At 46.2% G+C, this 23166-nt stretch overlaps 1 protein-coding gene across 1 annotated transcript in view; it reads left to right on the plus strand.

The window, feature by feature from the left end:
• LOC106748006 (MOXD1 homolog 2) overlaps nt 1-23166 on the plus strand; it is a 240215-nt gene that overhangs the window by 154532 nt on the left and 62517 nt on the right. The window contains exon 3 of the mRNA XM_014626136.1: nt 14868-15017. Coding sequence (XP_014481622.1) covers nt 14868-15017 — 150 coding nt within the window. The remainder of the gene's footprint in view (nt 1-14867; nt 15018-23166) is intronic.

A 23166-nucleotide genomic window follows, 5' to 3' on the forward strand; every position in this document is an offset into this window, starting at 1 on the left:
CGGCGGTCGGGCTTTTGAACGTTGACACTTGGTTCCGTCTTCCCGACGTTGCTGATTCTCATCTATGCATTTTCGTTCTTTCGAGATGCCGGAGACTCCGGAAATGCTGCCGATACTGCAATTGCAAGTGTATTAATATCTCCGGATTGCTCGAGACTGTTCGCGTATTTTCACGGGGAAAACTAGGGATGTTGTGATATAATACTGGTATCGATATTTTTTTCCCCCAATACCGGGCTTTTTTGTATCAATGTTTTCTTTCGATATTCGTTTCCATATCAGTACCACTTTGTTTCGATACATTTTCGATATCTTTTTTTTTTTACATCTTTTCCTCTTTAATCTTTTACAGTCGATCTTCAAGATATGTATTTCTACGCTTCATGAAATTTAATTGTGACATGCAACTTACGTTGTAAATTTATGTTTTGTCATGATTTCAGTTGCGTTAATTCTACATTTATTTATCGATTGCTGAAGTAAAAGGAAAGCGTCTGGACAATTTTACAAGTGTGCGGAGCGATATATATATATATATATATAGACATAAATACGAACCTCTTAAAAATAGCTTGCAAAACAAACATTTTCTCAACTTTTATATTTCCTCTAATTTTAAATTTTCTTAAGTTACGATAACAGTATCGGTATCAATATTTTTGTTTTGAAATTGATATCACTAATGATATCGCTACTCTTGATCAGATATCCGTTTCAATATTAACATCGATACTTTAATGGTATCACAATATCCTTACGGATTCACTTTAGCAGATAGTCACAGTGAAACGATATTTATTCCCGCGGTTATGCAAAACAATGCAATTAATTTTCCTCTCCTCAAAAGCCCGGTCGTGATGCGTTATCGGTTTCTGATCCTTCGACCCTCTCATAATTGCTTCGACTTCTTCTTCCATTAACACAATGTTCCTCTTTGTTTTTTTTTTTTATTAATATTAAACAGTGCGTTTTTCCCGCAAAGCGCACTACATCCGCCGGAGAGCCTGAGAGCTTTCATGAATAAATCCGCCCGAAATTATTTTACTACAGTCGGCACTCCAGTCGCCGTGCGATCCGAATGTCGGCCTTAAAACGGCGAAGACGATTCGCGTGCGTGCGTCGGCTGGATGCACACCGCATCCGCGAAGCGTGACACGGCTTGCCGAGTTGCAGCAACCATCGGCGAATGCCGCTATCCCGCGAATGAATTGCGGCGCGGAAGACAAAACTCGCCGCGCGATGCACACGTCGAACACATGGTTTCACCTCTCGATTTTTTTCCTCTCCGCACGAGAATCTTTTAAGGCCGTGTATTTCGATTTGCGAACTCGGAGAGCGGCGAATACGGCTCGCGCGCGGAATACGAGACACATTCGCAGTTATGTGCCACTCGTGATCGCGTGTTTCATAGCGATATTTCCGCTTGATGTATCTGGGCGCACAGCGTGAACTCTGTCGCAGAGTGCGTTGCCTTTGAAATCCGACGTTGAAAATTTCGATGACGATGCGAGCGAGATAATTAACGTTCGTTTATATTCATTGCGCATTGATCATTAATTATTTTCGAATCGAATGTATATGAATATATCTGGCAAAGTTAACTCGATTAATTTTAAAATACACGCAATTCGTGCAACATCGAATTGCTCGCGCCTTTTATCGCTTGTTAAAATTTATGGTATATTAATTTTTAATCAAATTTATAAAACGGCGAGAAGAGGGAGAGGCAGAGAGAGGGGGAAAGAGGAGAAGAGCTGATCGGGAGGGTCGAGTATCCTAATAAATAGCGCGCGTTACATTTTCATGCGAGGGTAGCGCGGATCTGAATGAAATTCGCGGCCACGCGCTTCTTGATATTCATGAAATTTTCTGCTTATCTCGCGTATCAGTAATTGTTTTCGTTTGCCGGGACGGTCTAAAGCCGCTATTTGGGATTCCGAGGCAACATGGCCCTCTTCTTGAATAAAATATTTATTCCGAATGTGTATCGTCGATCCGCCGACTGTGCGCGCGCGTTGTGACTCCCTCTTTTAAGATTAACTCTAATTCTAAAATACACGTAAAAGATTGCCTCGGGTGTTTAATTTAAATTCTCTCAATTTCCCAATTTTCATATTGGTTATCAGGGGAATATAACGAGCGGAGAGGTAGCACAAAGAAAAAAAAAAAACTTGGCTAAGATTCAACAAACAGCATTCTTATTTATGTTTTAATACATTAAATATAATAAAATACCGTATAATATAATTTAATACAATATAATGCAACATAATGTAATATAATATAATCGAATATAATACAAAGTAACATAATATACAAGTATAATGTTTAACAAATTCCCCTCATTAATCCACGTGGGTGTAGTCATCGATATTGAAATATCTCGCGTACAACGGTAACCTCGCGAGCTACGGGCGATCTCCTCAGGGACCTCGGGTACTCGAGCCGGGATTATCTCCTTGGAAGCCGCAGTCGTTGACGAGGAGCTCGCGCGGAGTAGTTGAGAGAAAAAGGGAGTGGAAGGGGAGACTATTTGCACATCACTCAAAGGAGTCGGCGGCGCATCGGGATCTTCCGATCCCTCGCCGTCCGCAGCCTCGCGCCATGGAAAGCAATTTACACTGCCCTCCGGACTTCGAATTACTTTTGAATACTGAAGAGGCGGGTGCGAGCGTACGCGGGCGCAAGCGCGCCCTTTCCCGCCGTCAACAGCCGAGATAATGAAATTCTGGCGATTTTCGAGCGCGATTGTTCGCGCTAATAAGGTCCCGCCACAATCTCTCCTTTTGGACAAGACCATTTCTTTCTCTCTCCCGAAATTTTCGCAAACGCTACGCGTACTTACTCGAGAGGATGGTTTTGTTGGATATCAGGGAAAGAAGCGAGAGAATTCGTGAGCCCCGTGAAAGAAATCGTTCCAAATTTTTGATCTCAATAAACCTTGAATATATAAATATAATTTGAAAAATGAATATATGTGCAATATGAAAAATTTAATAAAATAATAGAGTATAATATAATAGAGGAGAAGGGTGGCTCCCCTTAATATCTCCACTATTAGATGTATTATTCGAAACAAAACCAATTTTTTTAAATCTACTTTATTTAGGGGTCACATTACACCATTCCTATTTTTCCTCAACCAATCCTCCAATGCTGCCACATTTTTATAAATAACGTCCTAAGTAATAAATATTTCATAATTCTGAGTCTAGAATCGATTGAACAACAGCAAATGTAACCGTTCTGTTCTCAATATAAAAATATTGATTGTTAATCAAGTTATCATACAAAACGTAAATGGGAGACCATAATACCACCTTCTCTTCTATATTTAAAATTTTTAATTTTAAGTACACAAGAGCAAATTTTTAAACTGTACATTTTATATTCTTCGAAATCGTGGAAGGTTGAAGAGAGAGTTTTGCGGTAAAGATCTACTTGCGACTAGTGTCGGAAGGTCGATATCCGCGAAATTGAGGACTATTTTATATAAATGCAGGTGATGCCACGATGGTTGATTTTCTCGCGTGGTATCCGCGATCTAATTACAGTTGTTATGCACCGAGCAAGAGGAGAGAAAAAGAGAGAGAGAGAGAGAAAGAGTAGAATCGTGCGCTCGCGTGTGCGATCGACGTTGACGACGATCGAGCGGTTTACTTATCCGCGTGCGGTTTTCAGGGAAATTTATTTTACTCCCGTGCCGTCATTATTCGTCATTAGAAGCTGTCACTGCGCGGCGAATTGGAGCGCCCGTAATTGGCATAATTCCTACACGTATGCGGGATCGGGTAGTCAGCGAGCGACACGCCGTGGCATAACCATGGAAAGGCAGCACGAAGGTTTGGGGGGCAGGGCAGAGGGGCCTCGATTGTGTGACCCCGGGTTCGTGCGCTCGCAAGCGCGTTTCGTGCTTTCCCGTTAAATATATGGGCCCGCCATATTCTGCATTTTAAGCCGCATTTAAGCTCGTTTTACGTTAACGGCCTTCCCGCTTCGAGTGACTTGTAATTGTCGGGACTGTAAATGTGAGAATTGTTACGAACAGTATCTTGTTCTGGAACGGAGCGTATTCTGATATCGTGCGCGTACAGTTGTTGGCGATTAACTTTACTTTCTTTTAACGACTGTTCCTTCGCGAGTGACTCTTCGTGCATAATCGCGCTCGGAAAAATTTTGCGGTTCTCGAACGAGGACGAGAATCGAGCCTACCCCTCTCGATTCCGCAAGCGTTACGCTATCTTCGCGCGAATGGCAAACTGCTCGAGTCGAGATTTTGGTCCTACGTTAAGTCTACTTAGTTCTACTTTAAATGTTCAAGTGGAGAAAGTAACTTCCTATCTGTACAAGAAACTCATTTGATTGACTTAAATTAAATTTTTGTTAGATTAAATTTTGGATGTGTGCAAACAAATATTTTGGTTATAAGAAAAAAAAAGTCTGGTTCTCTGAACCAAGCTTTTTTTTATTTTCGTTTCAAAGAACCAAATTTTGATTCAGAGAACCAAACTTTGGTTCTTACGATCAAAATATTGTTTGCTTATGTCCAAATAAGAATTTAGTTTAAATCAACTAAGTGGGTTTAACATCGAAGGAACACTAATAGTGTTTCTTTGATGTTATAAAGAGAATTAGACCTTCCGAGGGGAAATTTTACATTTTACTTCAAGTCTTCAAGCGGAGGAAACGGAAATAACTTCTCATTTGTAGCCTCAAAGGAGTATAATAAGAGACCTTTGAAGACTTAATGTAGAACTAAAATTTCGACTCGGGTGGTCTGAATTCCCTTTGAGTGATATTATGGTCCGTTTACATTTTATACAATAACTTTGTCAACAATCAATATTTTAAATTGAGAACTGAACGATTACATTCGCTAAAATGTCGTTCAATCGACTCCAGACCCAAGGTTACGAAATATTTATTACTTTAGAACGTTACTTATAAAACTGCGGCGACACCTCAGAATTAGTCGAAGAGAAAGAGAGGGATGGTGGACCCTAAATAAAATAGATTTAAAATGGGTTTTGCTTCAAATAACACAGTGTTTGATTACAAAGTTACACACATATATATATATATATATATATATTCAAAATAAACACTCAGAAGAAATAACAATGAATATAACCGTGAAGTTTTAATGTAGATACTGACTTACTTGCGACTTGTGAGAAGATACGATCTATTAAGACAGCAGTGCAGTGCAGGCAGAATGAAGTCTCGCAGCTGCGTTAATTAAACAATCAACTACGTTTGTTACCCGAGGAGGAGGCACGGTTATTGTCTGTCGAAAACACGATTCACCTCCCCGCTCCTCGACGATTTATCCAGCACGACGATCACGGAGAACAAACCGTACAAATTCGCCTTTAGCACCGTGCCATTCGCACACGGAGCCGTTTGATCGGCGCAGCGGGACGCTTCGGTATCGACGACGTCGCGGCGGAGTATTAATGCGAGCGGTGAATTGGGCCGGCATAATTGCTATAATTGTCCGGCATGCGGAATCGGTTACTGAATGCGTATACGCGCATATGCGCGTAGCGTGGGATAGAGCATAGATCTCTCTCCTCTCCCCCCTCCCCCCCCCTCTCTCTCTCTCGCGCGGTTACTCTCTCGCTCTCTCAATCTCTATGTAACACATTGACCGCGCGTTCGCGTGGTGTGCTCGATAGGACGGAAAGACGGACACTCGCGGAAACAAAGCTTCCCAGTGCGCACAAAGCGACGTAATTGGATGCCGATAATGCCTGTTGATGTCACTGATGTTTCATGATTACGGACTAATCCGGCCGTATGAATATCAATAGCCGATATCATAAAGCGTAGCTTGCCGACGCATCTCCTCTATTATCGTTATTCTGTTATTATTATCGTTGTTTAATATATTTGCACGAGCGTTCCCCTCGCGCCGAGCGCATCGCCGCCGTGCGCGGAAACAAAATTGATATTCGCCCTTGTAAACCGTGCGCTCGCGAGCGTGCTATTTTCGGCGGGATAACCGGCTTATTGAAATTCCTGTAATTTTATTATACCGAAATATATGTATATATATACATACGTATATATATGTATATATATATATATATAACTATCCACGCAAACATGTTCGTTTTATTCTTCCAAATTAAGTTTCGGCATTACATGTTCCGCGCGCATTAATTCAAATTCGTTAGTACGTCCTGATAGAAGTGGCTCGAAATTTGGCAAAAAACACGGTGGTTCCGAAACTTAACATCAGCACGATGACGCCTTAACAATTTCGGAAAATGACGATGGAACGCGATATCGCCGTGTGTGTCTTCTGTTCCACGCGATACAGTACTTGGGGGGAGGAAAACTATCGCGCGACAAGAGAGAGAAAGAGAGCGAGAGGAGAGAATGCGATCGCTGTCACCACTTTGCCGGCACGACCGAAAATTCGCGTCCCACGTGCGCGTCCGACGCGGAATGGAGAACCGTACATCGAGCGAGTTTACTGCCGTACGTGTCCCGATCCGATTTCCTTTTATCGGCCGTCGACCGCGGATTCGCGTCGTGACGAACGTACGAGGTCCAATCGCGAATAACAGACAATTTCGGACGATGTAACCAGCTCCGAGAGAGTGCATCCGTGGTGATTGGTTTGCGCGCTCGCGCGAAGAAGACATAAATAATCAGAGTAAAGTCGAGCGGAATTCGACTCTGCAATGCCCTTTACGCCGCCTCTCGTGTTGAACGCCGAGGGAAAACTGGCGAGGCAAATTTACACGAAGGATAAATTGTATTACGGTGTATGTGCGGCTTCTCAGTCACAAAAAGGTTGCAACACTTTTACCTTTTATAAGTTCCGCAACGCGTCCCGTGTCCAATAAGAGCATTTGTTTTTGGTAATTCTCCGGAGATACATTTTCCTGTTGGATGGACGAGATGCGTTGCGAAAATCACCGCAAGAAGAGTGTTGCAACTTTTTTGCGACTGAAAAACCTACCTGTCTAACGATGAGTTGAGTGCACAATTCAGACGATAACGCGGATAATTTTCTCTTGGACAATGAGAACAAAGTGATTGGATCAACGTAATCGGCGGTCGACCCTCGTTCAAGAGAAAATGTCCGTTTAAACCGAATTCCGTTGATTCTACCGCCATTTTTCTCCGTGAAAAAGCTTCCGAATCCGACGTGTGGATTTTCTCCCGGGGTGCCCAGGGTCTACGAAGATCTCGAAACGGCCCTGTCTTCGACTTTCACGGCGCATTGCACTCCCGCGAAATTGATGACGCCGACTAGTCGCGCGATTCTCGCTGGAAGGAAAGGGTTGAACGCTCTCACGGAACGGCGTGGATGTCGAAGGAGAGCCGGCGCGGTAAGGGAGGGGGGGGGATGGGGGTTGCAACCCGGACGGAAGACACGGCGCGGCGGTAGACTATCGTAGGGGAGGGTCTGACTTCTCGATCGCTCATGTCTCGGCGAAGGCGATCCGCCGGCGGAAGGGGCGTCGAGGGGGGTGGAAAAAATATGCCCTCCACTTCCGACGGCGGGGCGGAAATTGAAGAAGTTACGCGCGCGAGAGACGGCTGCGCAAATTATTTATTACTCTATCGTTTCGCGCGAATTCGCGCGTATCGGGAACGCGGGGGGCCGAGACGCGGGACGAGAGGCGTCTTTTCCCGTGGTAATTTTTCACGGCGCGGTCGATGATAACGCGATCCGCGGTTCCGCCGGGCGACTTCGCAGGAATTTTTCCTTCGGCAGGAAATTCCATCGCGGCTCGCGCGCGCGAGCTTCGGAATTCCGCAATAATAAGAGGCACGAAATTTAAGGCGTCCTCGCCGCCGTCGTCGGCTGTCGAATGTAATTAATACTATACGATACCCCCGATACCCCCGAGCTTTTATTAAGAGTAAGATCGACGTCGAGTTTCCCGGGGAAAATGCGATAGCAGCCTCTCTTATACTCTCGATAAAAATACTCCGTCACCGTCGCGCAACAGAGTCTCAGACGGAGTGTCATCGCCCGTTCGTTGATCGATCCACCAATTTTCCCCGAGATAAAGCACATTTCTTCTTTACCTCGATGTAAGTATAGCTCGATCCCGCCGGGGCTGCGAGACGCGAGAGAGGCGTCTAAGTACGGACGCGTGCGTCTCTCTTACAATTTTTCATCAGAACGTCGGACCTGCAAGCAATACCGACTCGTCTAAGGTTCAAAGCCTTGTCGTCGCCGCCGCCGCTGGTAAAGCCCTTTCTCTCGTGCAAGAATTCGAATCCTTCGTCAGAGACGGCCCTCTTACCTTTGAGTAACCGCATACCGTCCGCAGGCAGTCGCACCGCCAAGAGAACACGGAGCGCACGCGAGACAATAGCACGGTCATAAGCCAGCCGAAAATATGAATGAGCAATTCGCGAGCTCGGGAGGACTAGCTCGCGAAAAATCAACGACGACCCGAGTCGAGATTTTAGACCTACTTTCGACCCGAATGTTTTAACATCTGTAACTTTCGGAGGATTAATGTACGCGGGGAAAATATTGTAGTAAAAATTACCAGAAAATTTTGTAATGCTGGACTATACCGGAATTATGACTTAAATTATGTGTGTTGTGATCTGTAGCGATGTGTACACAGATGTATATCATTAATGATTACAACACACATTATAATTTCAGTTACAATACCCCGGTAGGGTCCAGCATCACAAAATTTTGTGGTAATTTTTACTACAATATTTTATCTGTATAAGTTTAATTTATATGGAAATTTTTGCTCTACTTAGCATTTCCAAATGACGAAGTAAACGTACAATATGCCACTTGTAGATTCTAAGATTTCAGCGAAGCTTCGTAAAATCCGGGTCCTCTGAACTTAACTTGTCCTTCTAATCTTATTAATAATAAAATATATGTAAGTATTCCTGTAAATCCACGAGAACTTGAATAATGATGTTAAGTTAATGGTTGAAAGTTCTCCCTGCGATTCTTAAACTATAATAATGACTATGTCTTCAATAATTATATAGTGAAATATTACTATTTTATAAAAATTAATGCGCGTGTTTCTTGTCTTTCTTACAAATATTGCCTATAAATATTTTTATATATATTACATATTTTAACATATTTAAATGTCTTTGTTTATTATTTTAATTAATTGTAACATGATTAAAAATGGTTTAAAAAAGGGGAGTTTTTATTTACTTATATTACAAAAAATTAAGAAGAATTGAGAAATATCGCAGTAGAAAAGCAGCGAACCATTTAAATCGAATTTACAGGATTTAAATAGAAGCTGTAGGTTAAATAGAATCAAGAAGAGATGTTATAAGTTTCCGAGTATCTAAAAAGGCTTTATGGAATATTGAGATCGAAATAGAGCTATTCAGCTGGGGAAATTAAATGGAATCAAACGAAGTTTGAGTAAACGAAATAAGAATCAAAAGAGGTTCATTTAAGCTTCAGAATATCAAAATAGAAATACAAGGAATTTTTAGACCGAAAGTAGGATCAATATTTTGACTCGGGGGGACGGTCGATTCCCGAGTCGAAATTTTGGTCCTACGTTAAGTCTCTTTAGTTCTACATTAAGTTTCCAAGCGAAGAAAACGAAAATAACCTTTCATTTGTAGCATAAACGGAGCACAGTAGAAAACCTTTGAAGACTTAACAAAGAAATAAATCGATTCATCAGGCTGCCTCTTTCGACTTTTTATCGGGAAAAATTAATAATTTCCCGAAAAGGCCTCCAAACCTACATCAATCGTACACGTAGCGCTTCGGTCTCCGCGCGTTTTCCATTAATTTCCCCGCGTTTCTCACCCTCCGGATGACCCTTTCTCTCAGCCGGGATATTCTCGCGCCCTCGTCCTTTCGAGACTAACTCGAGTCGACGTGCAGTCGTTCCTATCCTCTCTCCTCACCTTCTCCGCACATCCCGACAGCCGCAAAGGCGACGTGGCGCGGCCCAGGTGAGAACGTCAGTGAAGAAAAAAGAAACAGGCGAAGGATGAGGGACCAGGAACGAGATGTAGGGTACCGGCGACATAACACGCGTGACTCGTCGGGGATCACGCGCAGCAGGTACCAACCGCGGTGGCGACGGCTCGCGGCCAAATGAAATTTTAATAAAGCCGCGGAGGCCGGAAAGCGGAGGAACCGCAAGCGGGGGAGAGGGAAACGATCCACGACAATGGAACAATGGCCTCGGAAATTGTCCGGGAGGGTCGGTGCGCTTCTTCCCGCGGGCGAAACGCGCCCGCGATAATTATATCGAGGCGGCGGCACGGAATCTCGGCAGAAAAACTTGTCTTCGGCCCTTGGAGGGCCGAAGAACTCCCGGACGACGCTTCGGAGTCGCTCAACTAAAGGCGAATTTACACGGTTCGCTCCCGATGATTACCCCGGATGAATCATCCAAAATGAATTGGACGAGCGGCTTCTTGTTCTCGCATCGCGCGCGCGGCGAGAGGGGAAGCTCCGCTTGAATCGCGCGCGTCTGATCCGATCAAACGGCATTCGCCGCACGAGACACGCGGCACGAGGCGAAACGCGCCGTGACTTCTCCTCCTCCTTATCATCATGCGAAGTTGCATCTACGATTCCGTACGGTGAGCCGCGATTACAAACTATTTCGCACAACTACACGCGATGATATATGACGTAAGTGCGCGAGAGAGAGAGCGGGCGAGAGCGCGAACATAAATGCGTGCACGCACGCGATCGTCAACTGGAAACTCCCGATTCTCGGCTGTAAACCAGCGTCGGGTTCGAAACTCTCAGCTCCGAGCTGCCTCAACCTACCAACTTTCGACTCTCGTCTCGCAAACCCGCAATTTCTCACCCCCGAGACGCGAGACTCGCCAATCTGCGTTGTTATTGCGTGCAGCGAAATGTAGCGACAAAGAAACCGTCCCGTTGGAGTGGATATCCCTCTCGCTTACGCAAATTCCGGCCAGAAGTGGGGTCGGCTTCTCCGCAGCTTGTTCTTATAAGAAAAATCGAAATTTTGCTGTCCACCGTTCCTCTTAAGATACATACCCAAGAAAAGCACGTGAGCAACATATTTCCGAGGCCATTATATTGCCGTGCATTAATGAAGTCCTATTACCTAGGCATCCCCTAGTGATATCGGGAATTCTGAATCAGGTGCGTCATTTCTGAATATTCTGTTGCTTTGGAGCATCCTTGCTGGTTCACGGAATAATCGGCGGTCATGATGTATGAAAAAAAAAAAAAAAACGAATATTCAGAAATGATATGCTTGATTCGAAATTTCCGGTATCATTATGTCTACATTGATAGAAAATTATAGTTACTTTTGGTGTCAAGCCACTTTTGGATTTTGATCATAAAAACAGGAGAGTTTCCGTTTTCCTAGTAAATGTCACCTATAGCGTCGATGATAAAATAACTTTACGTGTATATTGCTACTGCTATAAAACATGGTTGGCACCGAAAGTAACTATAATTTTCTATCAGTGTAGAGAATAGGACAGCATTAATGCACGTCATCATACCATGCGCTCGCCCGGCCGAACGAAAGCGAGAAGCAACCCGGACTTCGGACGATTCATTTTTCTCGCGAAGACAATGTTTGCGTAATTCATGCCACTTTCGCCCTTTGAATGATGGTGGTCGAGGACACACTCGTGTAAATTCGCCTTAACTTTTGTGCCTCTGGTCTCGCCTTTCGTCTCCCTTGCGACAGGGAGCGCGCGGTCGTCTCGGTCCGACGATCGTCGTCGCGAACGAGAAACTCGATCGGCGAGGGAAAAGGGCGAAGTAGGCGCGACGCCGCCGCGCCACCGGTTTTTGCCGGTGACGGCTATTTCTTTGTGAGACGCGATGGAATGGCTATTCTAATATATAACGCAAAGAAACAGTGCACGCGCGATAAAACAGATCGCAGGTATTCGCGTCAAAGAGCGGTCGCGTTAGATAATCAGTAGAAACTTATTAGTCATCGTTACGTGATTACTCGATGTCTCTTGCACGATCCGTCGTGGTTGTTGATTTTCATACCGCAAGCAGAGCGCGATAAAGCGTAACGCGTGTAAAATATATCCAAGAGTAAAAGTTGAAACGGAAAGAGATCGTGGGTGTAAATTGAAGTCAAATGAAGCGTCGTAAATCGTCTCGTTATAAATTGAAGGAAAACAGCGAGAGTTGAGTGTTTAATCGGAGAGTCCATATGAGCGTTTAAAATAGAAGACCGAGATCACGAGCAGTCAATAATAAAATATTGAAGAAAACACGATGTTAATATCCAGTTGAATATTGAATTAAGAATGTATTGTCCATTAGTGCCGTATTTTCAATGGTGTATCAAGGGGGATATTGATAAACTTAGTACTTATCAAGCAAAATTACGCTCCTATTTCAATACTTAAATAATAAATGTTAATTTGAAACGATATATACAATATCACAAATGCGAAAATATTTCTTTTTATTTTTCTTATTAATGCCATTTCATCGCCGTATCTTCAAAACAATATCGTCAATAATTCTGAACTTTGCATACAATGTTTGCATATTAGTCTTTAATATAACATAGCAGTTTTTCAAAACCTTATTTTTAGTTTAGGAGATATTTAAAGTAGGAATTAATAGCACGCTAATCTCCAAGGATCACGTGTAAAAAGCGTCGATTTTAGCTACAAACATCTCAACTCTTGAATGGCCAATCTTTTTCTAATTGCGCGAGCAATGAGTTAGACAATAGTTCAATGCATTCAGTCCATTGGATTCTTATCAAACTCATTTCACCTTACAACCTCCTTTAAAATCGAACATCTTTTCACGGAGACTTTTCACTTACTGTGAAACTTTCGACGCCACCTTTAAATGCAATGTAGGTCAATTTGCAATTTTTAATTTCTTCATTACTCTGTCTTACGGACAATACACCCTTAATTGAACTCACTTGCGCAATATTAGCTCTCGTCGGTTGTTATCGCGACTCCCTGCACCTCTCTCAGCGGAGGTAACGTATTTTAATCGCACCGAGTCTGGGATCGATTCCGCCCGAGCTCTCCCCGTCCAATTTCATTATCCGGATTTATGGTACAACGGCGGCGTTACAAGTTCTTCAACGTATCGCCTTGCCGGCGCTTTTTAAGGGACCTTGCTGGAATCTCTAGCCGAGCATGTCGCGAACATGGTACGCAGTCTCGTAAAATCTCAGGCGTATAATAGGCTGCTGAATATTTTCACGGTGCGGGGTCGTGCCGATAGTGCTGCCTTCCGGCTGACGCTCGTTCTCTCAGACGGCGTTCCGTCGTGTTAAGTTCCGTGCGATAATGTGCGTGCATAAAATTTCCCCGTGCTCCATCGGCGATGCGCTACACGCACTTGCGAACTTCGCACGCCCGGCCCCGGAGAGAGAAACTTCCCCGTCGAAGAGGGGATCAACGCGGGGAGGGAGAACGCGCGCGGGTCTCACAGGCGTCCAACCGAGAAGAACAAACTCGACTGAGATCGAAGATCAAAACAAACGCACACGTTGTACCGCCGTCGTCTCGCGACTTAGAGAAGAGAAGAGGAAGGGATGGAGAAAAATAAATCGTCAAACAGCGCGAAGAAGTCAGATCCGGGGCGGTTTGCTCGCGCGGATCGGGCAAAACTGGCGAACATCCTGACACCGTGGGCGCGATGGTGCTTCTAACTCGGTATAAATCAGCGCGAAGGAACTTGCCGATTTAAATGCCGAATTAGCCCCTGGCGGGGCCGCTTTAATCTCGGCGGGTGAAAAGTAGAGCGAATTAGCGGAGCGGGGGAGAGAAAGACGGCGCGGGCGTAGACTTGGTCGAGCAATGATTCATATTTCGCGCGAGATCGCAGGTACCATTGGCAATAGTGAAGGAGGAGGAGGTGGTGGCTAACTGTAAATGCGAGTAGTCACGCATGGGAAAGCGTTCGCCGGTCCCACGATCGTTCGCGCGAGGATCGATTATTATTGCGAGACGAGAGGTGTATCCAATTTCGCGTCATTCGCGCGCGCGAGACAGAATGAGCTGGTCATAAAAGCGGCGCGCGGGCGAGAGAGAGAGAGAGAGAGAGAAAGAGTGCGGGTACCAGCGGGCAAATTACGGTGCGCGGTCTATTCATTTGTAGCCGAGTCGACGACCAATCAGTCGTTAACTGCTAACGGTAACGAGGCACGGCGTGCGGCGCGGATAAATTCAAAACGAGTAGGACAGGATAATCATGCCGGCACGATGACGCGTTTCCGCCTCTTGGCTCGGGATGCCGATGAGGGCCTCGCTTGTCAAGGGAAAGTCAGACAGGCGGGTAGGCAGGTCTTCCTTATTCGCGCACGCGTCGAAAGACGTGCCGCCGCGGCGGCGGGAACGCGCTGACGGACTACATTCATGTCGGCACTCGTTAAGTAATGGATAATATTTCGCGCGACGCGGTTATTAGAATTTCCGACGGATATTCCGAGCTGAGTGCGCGACGAGTCGGCCGATATTAATCCATTCGTTCGGGACGGGCCCGATATCGGAATGTCTGATATGGTCGATGATATTTCGACGGGTAAAAATTCGCGAAATATTGCGGTTCCGCGATACCCGCCCATTGTCGGTGTCTTCTTATTTCACCTCGCGGTGAAACGCTCGCGGATTTATATTCGGAGCGATAAACAATCGCAGGGATGTATATATATATATATATTTCTTTCGTCTTCGCGAAAAATCCTCTGCTCCTTTTAGACGGGCACGCTCTCCGCGACGCGGTCGATGTAACTTTTCGAGAAAAAAGGCGTCCTGCTAGCAACTGCAAGTGACTATGTGTATGTGTGTGTGTGCGCGCGTCGAGCATCGCGACGATGCATTACACTTTATGGCCCTGTTGGCGCGGATTTTAACGTTAAATCGTCGCTCGTTTCCAGGACCGGCACGTGAAGGACGCCAGCAGAGACCCGCAGATGGATTCGAGCCAGGACTACCGGCTGTTACTGGGTTACGAGAACAAGACGCACACGGTCCTTCGCTTCAGCAGACGATACGACACATGCGACCCGCGGGACCTGAAGATCACGGTAGGTGATGCGATTTATGCCGCTCGAAAGGCACAGGACAATTTCCTGCGGAGTGCTGCTGCACGCTCTCTGAGCTAAGCCAACAGCGCGAGGGATTTACTCGGCCCGCTTATCTTGCGCTATTTTTGCCGAGAGATAAACACATTCTCTCTCGCTCTTTCTCTTGCTTTCTCTATCTTCCTCTCCCCCTCTCCCTCTCTCCCCCGCGGAGTGTCCTCCGGAGAAAGATTAACACGGGATTTATTTCGATGAGGAATAGATTAAAGTAGTTCGTCCGTAGACTGCCGGATTTTCACTGGCGATACTAAGGGGTCCTTTTATAAAATTATTATTTATTTGAGAAAAAGACCCGGCTGTAACTTTATTCAATTATTTCAATAATCAATATTAGCCTTCGAGCGAAACTAAAACCGACGTATACACAATATTACAAACACGGACAAACATTATTTATTCCTTTTTATTAACGCTTATATTTATATGCCAGATGAACTAATAGAGGTGCGCATATAATAGAAAGCGGTATAATTTAATCCCCCCGCCGAAACACAGGTAGACTTATTTCACCGGGCTAGGGGGAAGGTCGCCCCTCGCGTTTGTCCGGTAAGAATAATCGGAGAATCGGGATTTCATTTCTACATCCGCGGAGGAGCTTCTCGCACGCCCACCCGCGCGCTGATTATGCCCGCGCGGACAGGCGATGAAACCGGAACACACCGGGGCTGTAGTAAATATCTCCTCATTAACGCGAGCGGATCTTTCCGTTTCCTCTCGCGGGCAGCCGCTCGTATTTGGAATCGGTTCGAAAACATTACACACGCGCGCAGTTTTCAAGCGCTCGCTCTCGCTGGCGCGCGCGCGTGTAAAGATTCTAAATACACGGCGGGGCGCGGAGTTAATTACCGCGCGTGTAATCATTACGTTCGCGCACACGCTCGTAAAAATGCCGCGCGAGCGTTCCCGAATGAAATTCGGCGGGCTCGTTATCGCAATGTTTCCGGCGCGCGCGGTATTCCGTACTCATTGTAGGACAGGCCGACCTACTTCTTTATTTCGCCGGTAATTAACTCGGAAATAGATTGCGCGATAGAGCCGTCCACCGCGCCCGTCCGCCCGGCGCTCGCACGACGGTGCTCGGCACGGGCTTAACCCGAAGAAAAGAGATTACGCCCCGGTGTTGGCGATCCGCTTTAAGCCGCGCAACACGAAATTTACGGCGGCCGACGAGGCCGCGAAGATCTAAATTCCAAATCCTCCCCGTCCGCCGCCGTTATAGAGCGAAGCTCGCTTGCCCGCTAATAGCGGCATCGATACGCAGTTACGTTCCGCGCTAATCCGCGAGCGCTCACAAGAGCTCCGCGTTGACCGGAGGCTCGTCGGGAGAACGGAAGAATCGCGCCGGACGAGGTGCTTTCGTCTACTCTCCGCTCGCGTTCGCGCTGAAATTCGCCGAGGGCGAAGATAAAGGGTGGCGATAACGCGGCCGCTCGCGACCCGTTTCGCTCTCGACGGAGATGCGCGTATGGGTTCGCGCAATCCGGGGGCTTTAACGCCGCTCGACGCCGGCAGCTTGTAACGCGGCGGCGGCGTTTTTCATCCTCAAGGCCGTCGGATTTTCAGTGGCGATATCAAGAGCGATATCAACCTCCTATTTAAGTTTATCATTTACTGGGGAGAAGGAACTTTCCTGTAATTATTCGCGACTTCTAAACTTTGTCCGTGATGTTGAATAATCATTGCGAGAAACAACTAGTGTTTCGGCTCTCACCGGCCTTTCTTCTTTACTTAATTGTAAATCACATTTTGCACAATGTCTCTACATTAATCCTTAATACTGCAGTAATTTTCCATAAAAATTCGAAGTGTTAGAAGAAATTAAAAATAGACGTTAAAAATATAATATTAACAACGAGAGGCAGGTATGAAAAGTGTCATCTTTATTTGAGAATATCTCAGTTTCCGAAGGATCGGTCGTTTTTTTTTAACTTTACGGACGTGTGTATTAGATATTTCCATCGATATGCGAGCAATATTTCAAAGGATTCCTGTAAAAATAGTTTGACGGTTCAATTGCTTCACGTGAAGCAGCCACGGGTCTCCGGGAAAGAAATTTTATCGCGGCGCACGATTCTATCGCGCGGAGAGTTTGCCGCTGTTTCCAAAGAGATGCCGCGGGAATCCGCTCCAGCGCGGGATCCCTTTGCGCGCGTTCGATACCGGAGGGCGAAATACAATAAAAACATTGTTCCGGAAACGCTGATATCCTGTTCGTTTTCGCTAAAAAAAAAAAAGGGGGCAACTTGCACGATAACTCGGCGTTTATAACCGGTGGGAAATAACACGGCGGGTAGCTTGAAACCGCACTATTTTTTACCCGCGACATTTCCGTTAATCACGCGCGAGAAGGGGTGTGATGAATTTATCCGCGCAACGCGGAGTTCTCCGCGCGGCTTTTTCTCCGACGAAGAGGCCCGAATAAGGTGCGCGCGCGAGAGAAAAACATGTAGACTTTTAAAGCCACCCGCTCGAATAAATAACAGTTTTTTTCGCCCGAACGACCTTTTCCCCTCTCGACCGCTTATTAGCTCCTATTATCGTCACTTGGTTATCGCTTCCACGAAATCTCGCGGTGGCGTGTTATCGAACATCAGCGCTTAACACACAATCGTCGGGGCTCGATTTTCCACCTGATCGTATTATTATCGCGCATCAATTTCGACCGGGCTCGTTGCGATGCGATCTCATCGTCTGGCCGCGCGTGCATAATTCGCTGCAGCCACGTCGCTATCGAGGCTGCCGCCTCCGCCGCCGCGTTCGATGCCACGTGGATAAACGGCGTACGTGTCCGTAAATATTCGCTCGCGGTAAATCGAATTCCCCCGCGTTACGTAACGTCGTATTAAGCGGTATTTTCGGATAATCGATTTTCAGTTAACACCGAAAAACACTCGACCGCTCGATATACACCGAGTGTGATAATTTTTCACGTTTTCTCTCTTTCTCGCGCTGCGTGATACATACGTGTGCGCCGTTTATTTCCATCTGTATAACGGTCCGGATGCATCGTTAATGTCCAGCCGAATTATCGGTAATTGGCTATTTTTATTTCGAACCGGTGAAAAATGTCGCGACGTTTAACGACGACGGAAATATCCCAGTTGTGGTAGGGACGCGTTTTGTTATCTGACGGAGATATTTATCAAACAAACGTGACGCCGAGTGAATTTCATGGTTTGAGGATGTAAATAAAATGTCTCAACGCGCGCGAACTGTGCACTCTGAAGTCAGCAGCCATGCTAATTTTGTCCACCATGATCGTCATGTTGTCCTACTTTTATTGCTTGAAAATGCAACAATTTATAACACGCACGTCACTAACGAATAAAATATACGTGAGTTGCACAACACCTTTCCGCTGAGGCGGCGGGTCAAGATGTCTACAATTTTGAAAGAAACTGAATCGCCGGCTGGCGTTCGCGGCGACGTTGTCCGAATCGCCGGCCATGCCAAGACGATCTACTCCTGCGCCTCGGGAACGCCCGAGGAATTCCTAGCGGTTACGATCATCTCGAATGTCGTTCCTCTTTACAAAGAGAGAGAGAGAGAGAGAGAGGAGAATGAGGACGACGACGACGAGACCGCTGCCGCCTCTCCCCGCCCAACGAGAGTGTCCGCGCGGCGGTTGAGTCATCGAAATACTTGGCCGCGAAAATAAAAGCGGGCCGCGATTCCATCGCAACGAGAAAGGACCGAGTCAGCGGGGCCCTCTCGGGGCCCTTATCTGATCGCGCGCGGCGTATCGATACTCGATATAATATTTTTGCGCGGCGCGTCTACCTCGTCGAGAGTGAGTACGATCGCAGCGGGTTGCAAGGGGATGCAGGAGGATGCAAGACGATACATGTGCTCGCATCCCTCGAGAGGTGAAGGGGGAAGGGAGGATAAGTTCTGGTTAAAACGTAAGGCGATATGAGTCGATTGTAGTTCGAACGGTCGTGGTCTCCTTCTCTCTCTCTCTCTCTCTGTCTCTGTCTCACGAGAATCGATGCAGGGTCGCGCTTCGCTTTGCGATTTTTCAAAGTTGGGCGACCGTTGGACGGCATTTTCGACGGTTCGTAGCTCGAACGTGATCGCGTAAAAAGGGTCGCACGAACTCGCCACCGGGCCGCTCGAAGTCTTCCATTAGAATAGCCGTGTTTTTCCGCGCCGATATATTTTCCCGGGATCTTCGTCGTCGACGTAACATCGGCGCACACGGGAGGGACGTGCTTACTCTTCCGACGAGATACACGCGACGCTGACATGTTTGTTCCAGAAATACGTCGGCGAAATGTAACGTCGTGCCGATGTTATCAAGGATCCCGTCCCCCGTTTGCGTCATCGATAGAAATCAAATATTGAGATCGCCTCGGGGAGTTATTACTTCTCGAGTTTCCTCTCTCTCTCTCTCTCTCTCTTCATTCGTACTTTATCGTGGCGCTTATCTCGAGTTTTCCCGTCTCGAATTTAGAAGCCGGAAATTTCCACGATCACGTATACGTAGGTCGGCAATTTTTCCGGATTTCCAATTGCGGCATCGAGTACGCGAACGGCGAACTTTCCACATCGTTCGCCGTGCTGACCGCTTTAAATCGTGATCGTGGCGCTTAGTCGGGGGAATAAGTTTTTACGGTGCGATTTAACGCGCCGTTATCGAGTCGAGATAACCGAGAGGTCAATCGCGCCGGTCGGAGAAAATTAGGGAGACATTATAAATATCCGAGGGGAAATCGTGACACTCTCTCAAGAAGACATTTTTTCAGCCGCGCACACCTTCCTTTCCGCGAGAAATCTACTTGTCCGTGAATTAAAAGTCTTCCTCGTTAGTAAAGTCTTTCGAGGGAAGAAGCGTAGAAAGAGAGAGAGAGAGAGAGAGAGAGAGAGAGAGAGAGAGAGAGAGAGAGAGAGNGAGAGAGAGAGAGAGAGAGAGAGAGAGAGAGAGAGAGCAGTCGTTGTGATGGTTTCTATCTTTCCACGAAGTTCGTTGATTTACCGCTTCTGCTTATTGCCTTGCTAATTTAGAGCTATAAGCGCGCCCTTAATACCCCGACGCCTTAAAACAGAGTTGCGACTCGACGTTTCTACGAGTCGCGGAAGGCACCGCATGACACTACGTAGGAAATAAGAACAATGCCATTGTGCAACTGCGAAGTTGGAATGGCCTCATAAAGGGTTAACTCGTCGTTACTCTCATAACCCAATTTCGCGCGCCTTTCCGCCGACGTGGATATACTGGCTGGCGCAACTCGCAACAGAAGCTCTCCCGGACACGCGCGCGAGACTTTCGATCAATTTTCCTAATTCGTCCGTCGTGGTACGGCCGGTACGCCCGGAAAATCACAGCGGGAATCACGAAGGTGGCGCAGAAGAAGGAGGAACAGGCGGCTATCGGGGTGCTACGGGAAAAACGCGTCTCTACCGCGTGCCGAAAATTCATTTTCTCGCGCGACAGGAAAACTTGACATCGCCCGATGTTCGCGCGCTTGCGTTCACGTAGAGGAAGTGCGGGTATTATGGAATATACTCTAAAATCTTTTTTTTTTAATAAATCGAAAACTATTAATGATAACTGAGATTAATTTTCACTGAGTTATAATGCCAAGTGTTTCCTATAACTGCTTACCCTCTAACGGATTGCGTTTATCTGCGGTAAGTTTAATGTTATATCAATTTCTTTGAAAGTAGATTTTGGAAAGGCGATGTTGGAATATGTCGGGTAAAACGGAATATTTCATTTGTCTTGCAAAAAAATTACTTTCCTCGATTATTTCGATGAATATATTAATGCTCGAATAGTCTGTAATAATTATTATATTTTTATTACATTACAGTCTCTATTATAAAGTTATATTTTCCTACTTTCTATTATAATAATGTTATAATGTGTCATTTAAATATATGTAACATCATATTAGTTTCATTTCACTGTTTACGTCTTTTAACGACGTCGCCTACATGCTTCTCGGCATCCTGAGAGAAAGAAATAATAGAGTATAATATACAATACTTGCAAAAAGTGGCGGGTAATATGAACTATTCCGCAATACCCGACACCGTCATTTTCACCTTTTTCATCATACACAATGGAAATATAAGCCGTACTCTCTAAATTTCTTGCAGTGAGTTCCAAGTTAGAGTGGCGGTATTCTCATTCGCTCGGAGTTCTCACTTCCAGCGAGTGAAACTACTGCCACTCTAACCTAGTAAAACTCATTCCAAAAAATTTAGAAAATATGACACTTGCATAACAGGCTACATTAAAACTATACCCTTAGCTTTACACGTAACGAAACGTTAAGAATCTGCGAGATAGATTGTCAAATAAAAAAGTTGAAAAACTTGCCTGAGGAAAGTAGCGGGTCACAGAGAGAATCGAAAATTGGACGTGCACACTGCATACGAGAAATTGGACGTGCACACTGCATACGAGATTTCGTATTAGGCTGCCGCTTTGTAGGTAAGGTCAGGGGTCCAGCAGCTGATAATTCCACCGCAGTTCGCCATGTTGCGATACTTGACAGTAGCTGGAAATCGTGGTGTTCCATATTACTCTACCATTCCATATTACCCCGCGCTTCCTCGGCTCGTTTCCTACGCGTTTATCGCCTCAACCCGGCAGAGCTCGATTTTCCACCGCGGTTTTATGTAAAAAAATCGAATTTACTCGCGGATGCAGCGACGTCGACTTCGTCGTTACGCGACGTCGGCTTTGTTTTTCGGCGGATACCGCGGCGGACTCGGAAGCGCGGCCGCTTGAGAGTGAATTAATTAGAGATATCGGCGAACGCGCGCGCCCATGGCGGAAACAATGGGCGAGTCGGTAGCGGAAAGCTACAATGGACCGACGTGTTAAACTCCACCCGTTCGTGACCTCGGCGTCGTTCGCCACGGCATACTGGCGCGAACGCGACGGCTATAGCGTTATATAGTGCGTCCCGATACGCCGGTGTATCGGTATTCCAGCGCGCCGGCTTGTCGTCGGTACGCGGGACGTTCCGTAAACCTCGTGTCGGGACCTGAGAATAACTAACTTCCGATTGATCTTGCCGGGAGGACGCCTCCTTGAGACTCGATCACGGCCGTAAGCCGGGCGAAAAATCTCCATATTAAATCGCGACGTCGAACTCGATATTCAATTTCATATGAATTTTGCGATATTAAATGCACTTCCGTGAACTAATGTCAATTTAAAATTCCACTAAAATAGAGCGCGAATAAGGATAACCGATTGCCGAGGCCTCGATAATCGATATATTAAGTGCGTTTGCGGTTCTACAATTGAACTCTGTATAAGTCCAATTCCCTTTAATTACATGGGAAATTCACACGAAATTGCATGGGGCCGATGAGGGCGGCAGGGGGGGGGGGAACGAATAGCGAAAATTAAACATTTTCAGCGCTGAATGTTTTTTTCTTTTTATCGACGAGAATCGTACCCGCAGAATTTTATATATATCGCGCGGTTAATTAATATATATATATATATATATTTGCTCCGTTTACATACGCTTAACGAATTTAATCCGCGCCGAAACTTCATTTTTCACCGTTCGATAACTTCATAATTATCGTCCGCTGGAAATTTTCGCGAGGGGGAAGTTTACTTCGGATCTGCTCTCGGAAGTGCGCTTGTGAAGTTGGACGCGCGGACTTCAGGAAACACCCTCGAATATCGCGAATACGCGTCGGGTGTGTCTGTGTGTGCGCGGACACGCGGGCAAATATACAGCGCCGTCCGCGATCCGCGGTAGTAATTCAACTCCTCCGCCTTCCCCTTCGCGCGGGCGGAATTAATCAATTTTTTCAATTTCATGGCGCTCGTACGTTTTCGACGCGGCCATCGCGGCGACTTGTAACGGTATGGAGTTACTACTCGAGCGGCCGGCTACTCCACTTACGTTACGTATCGCGCCGGTGGATCTGCATGGTTAGATTTATGGCGATGCGACCGCCATTTCGACGGAATTTCGCGAGCAGCGCCGTTTCGTGCGATTGCCGCACTCAGTTACTTTTATCGCCGCGTCAATTCGCGGGCCGTCCTTTCGTCACGCGATTGTTTGCCGCGCGGCGCGACTTCCCATTTGATACGGGCGAGAATGACACGTCGGAA

The sequence above is a fragment of the Dinoponera quadriceps genome, unplaced genomic scaffold (assembly GCF_001313825.1).
Source record: "Dinoponera quadriceps isolate SergipeBrazil2010 unplaced genomic scaffold, ASM131382v1 scaffold2167, whole genome shotgun sequence".
In the NCBI taxonomy this organism is placed as follows: Eukaryota; Metazoa; Arthropoda; class Insecta; order Hymenoptera; family Formicidae; genus Dinoponera; species Dinoponera quadriceps.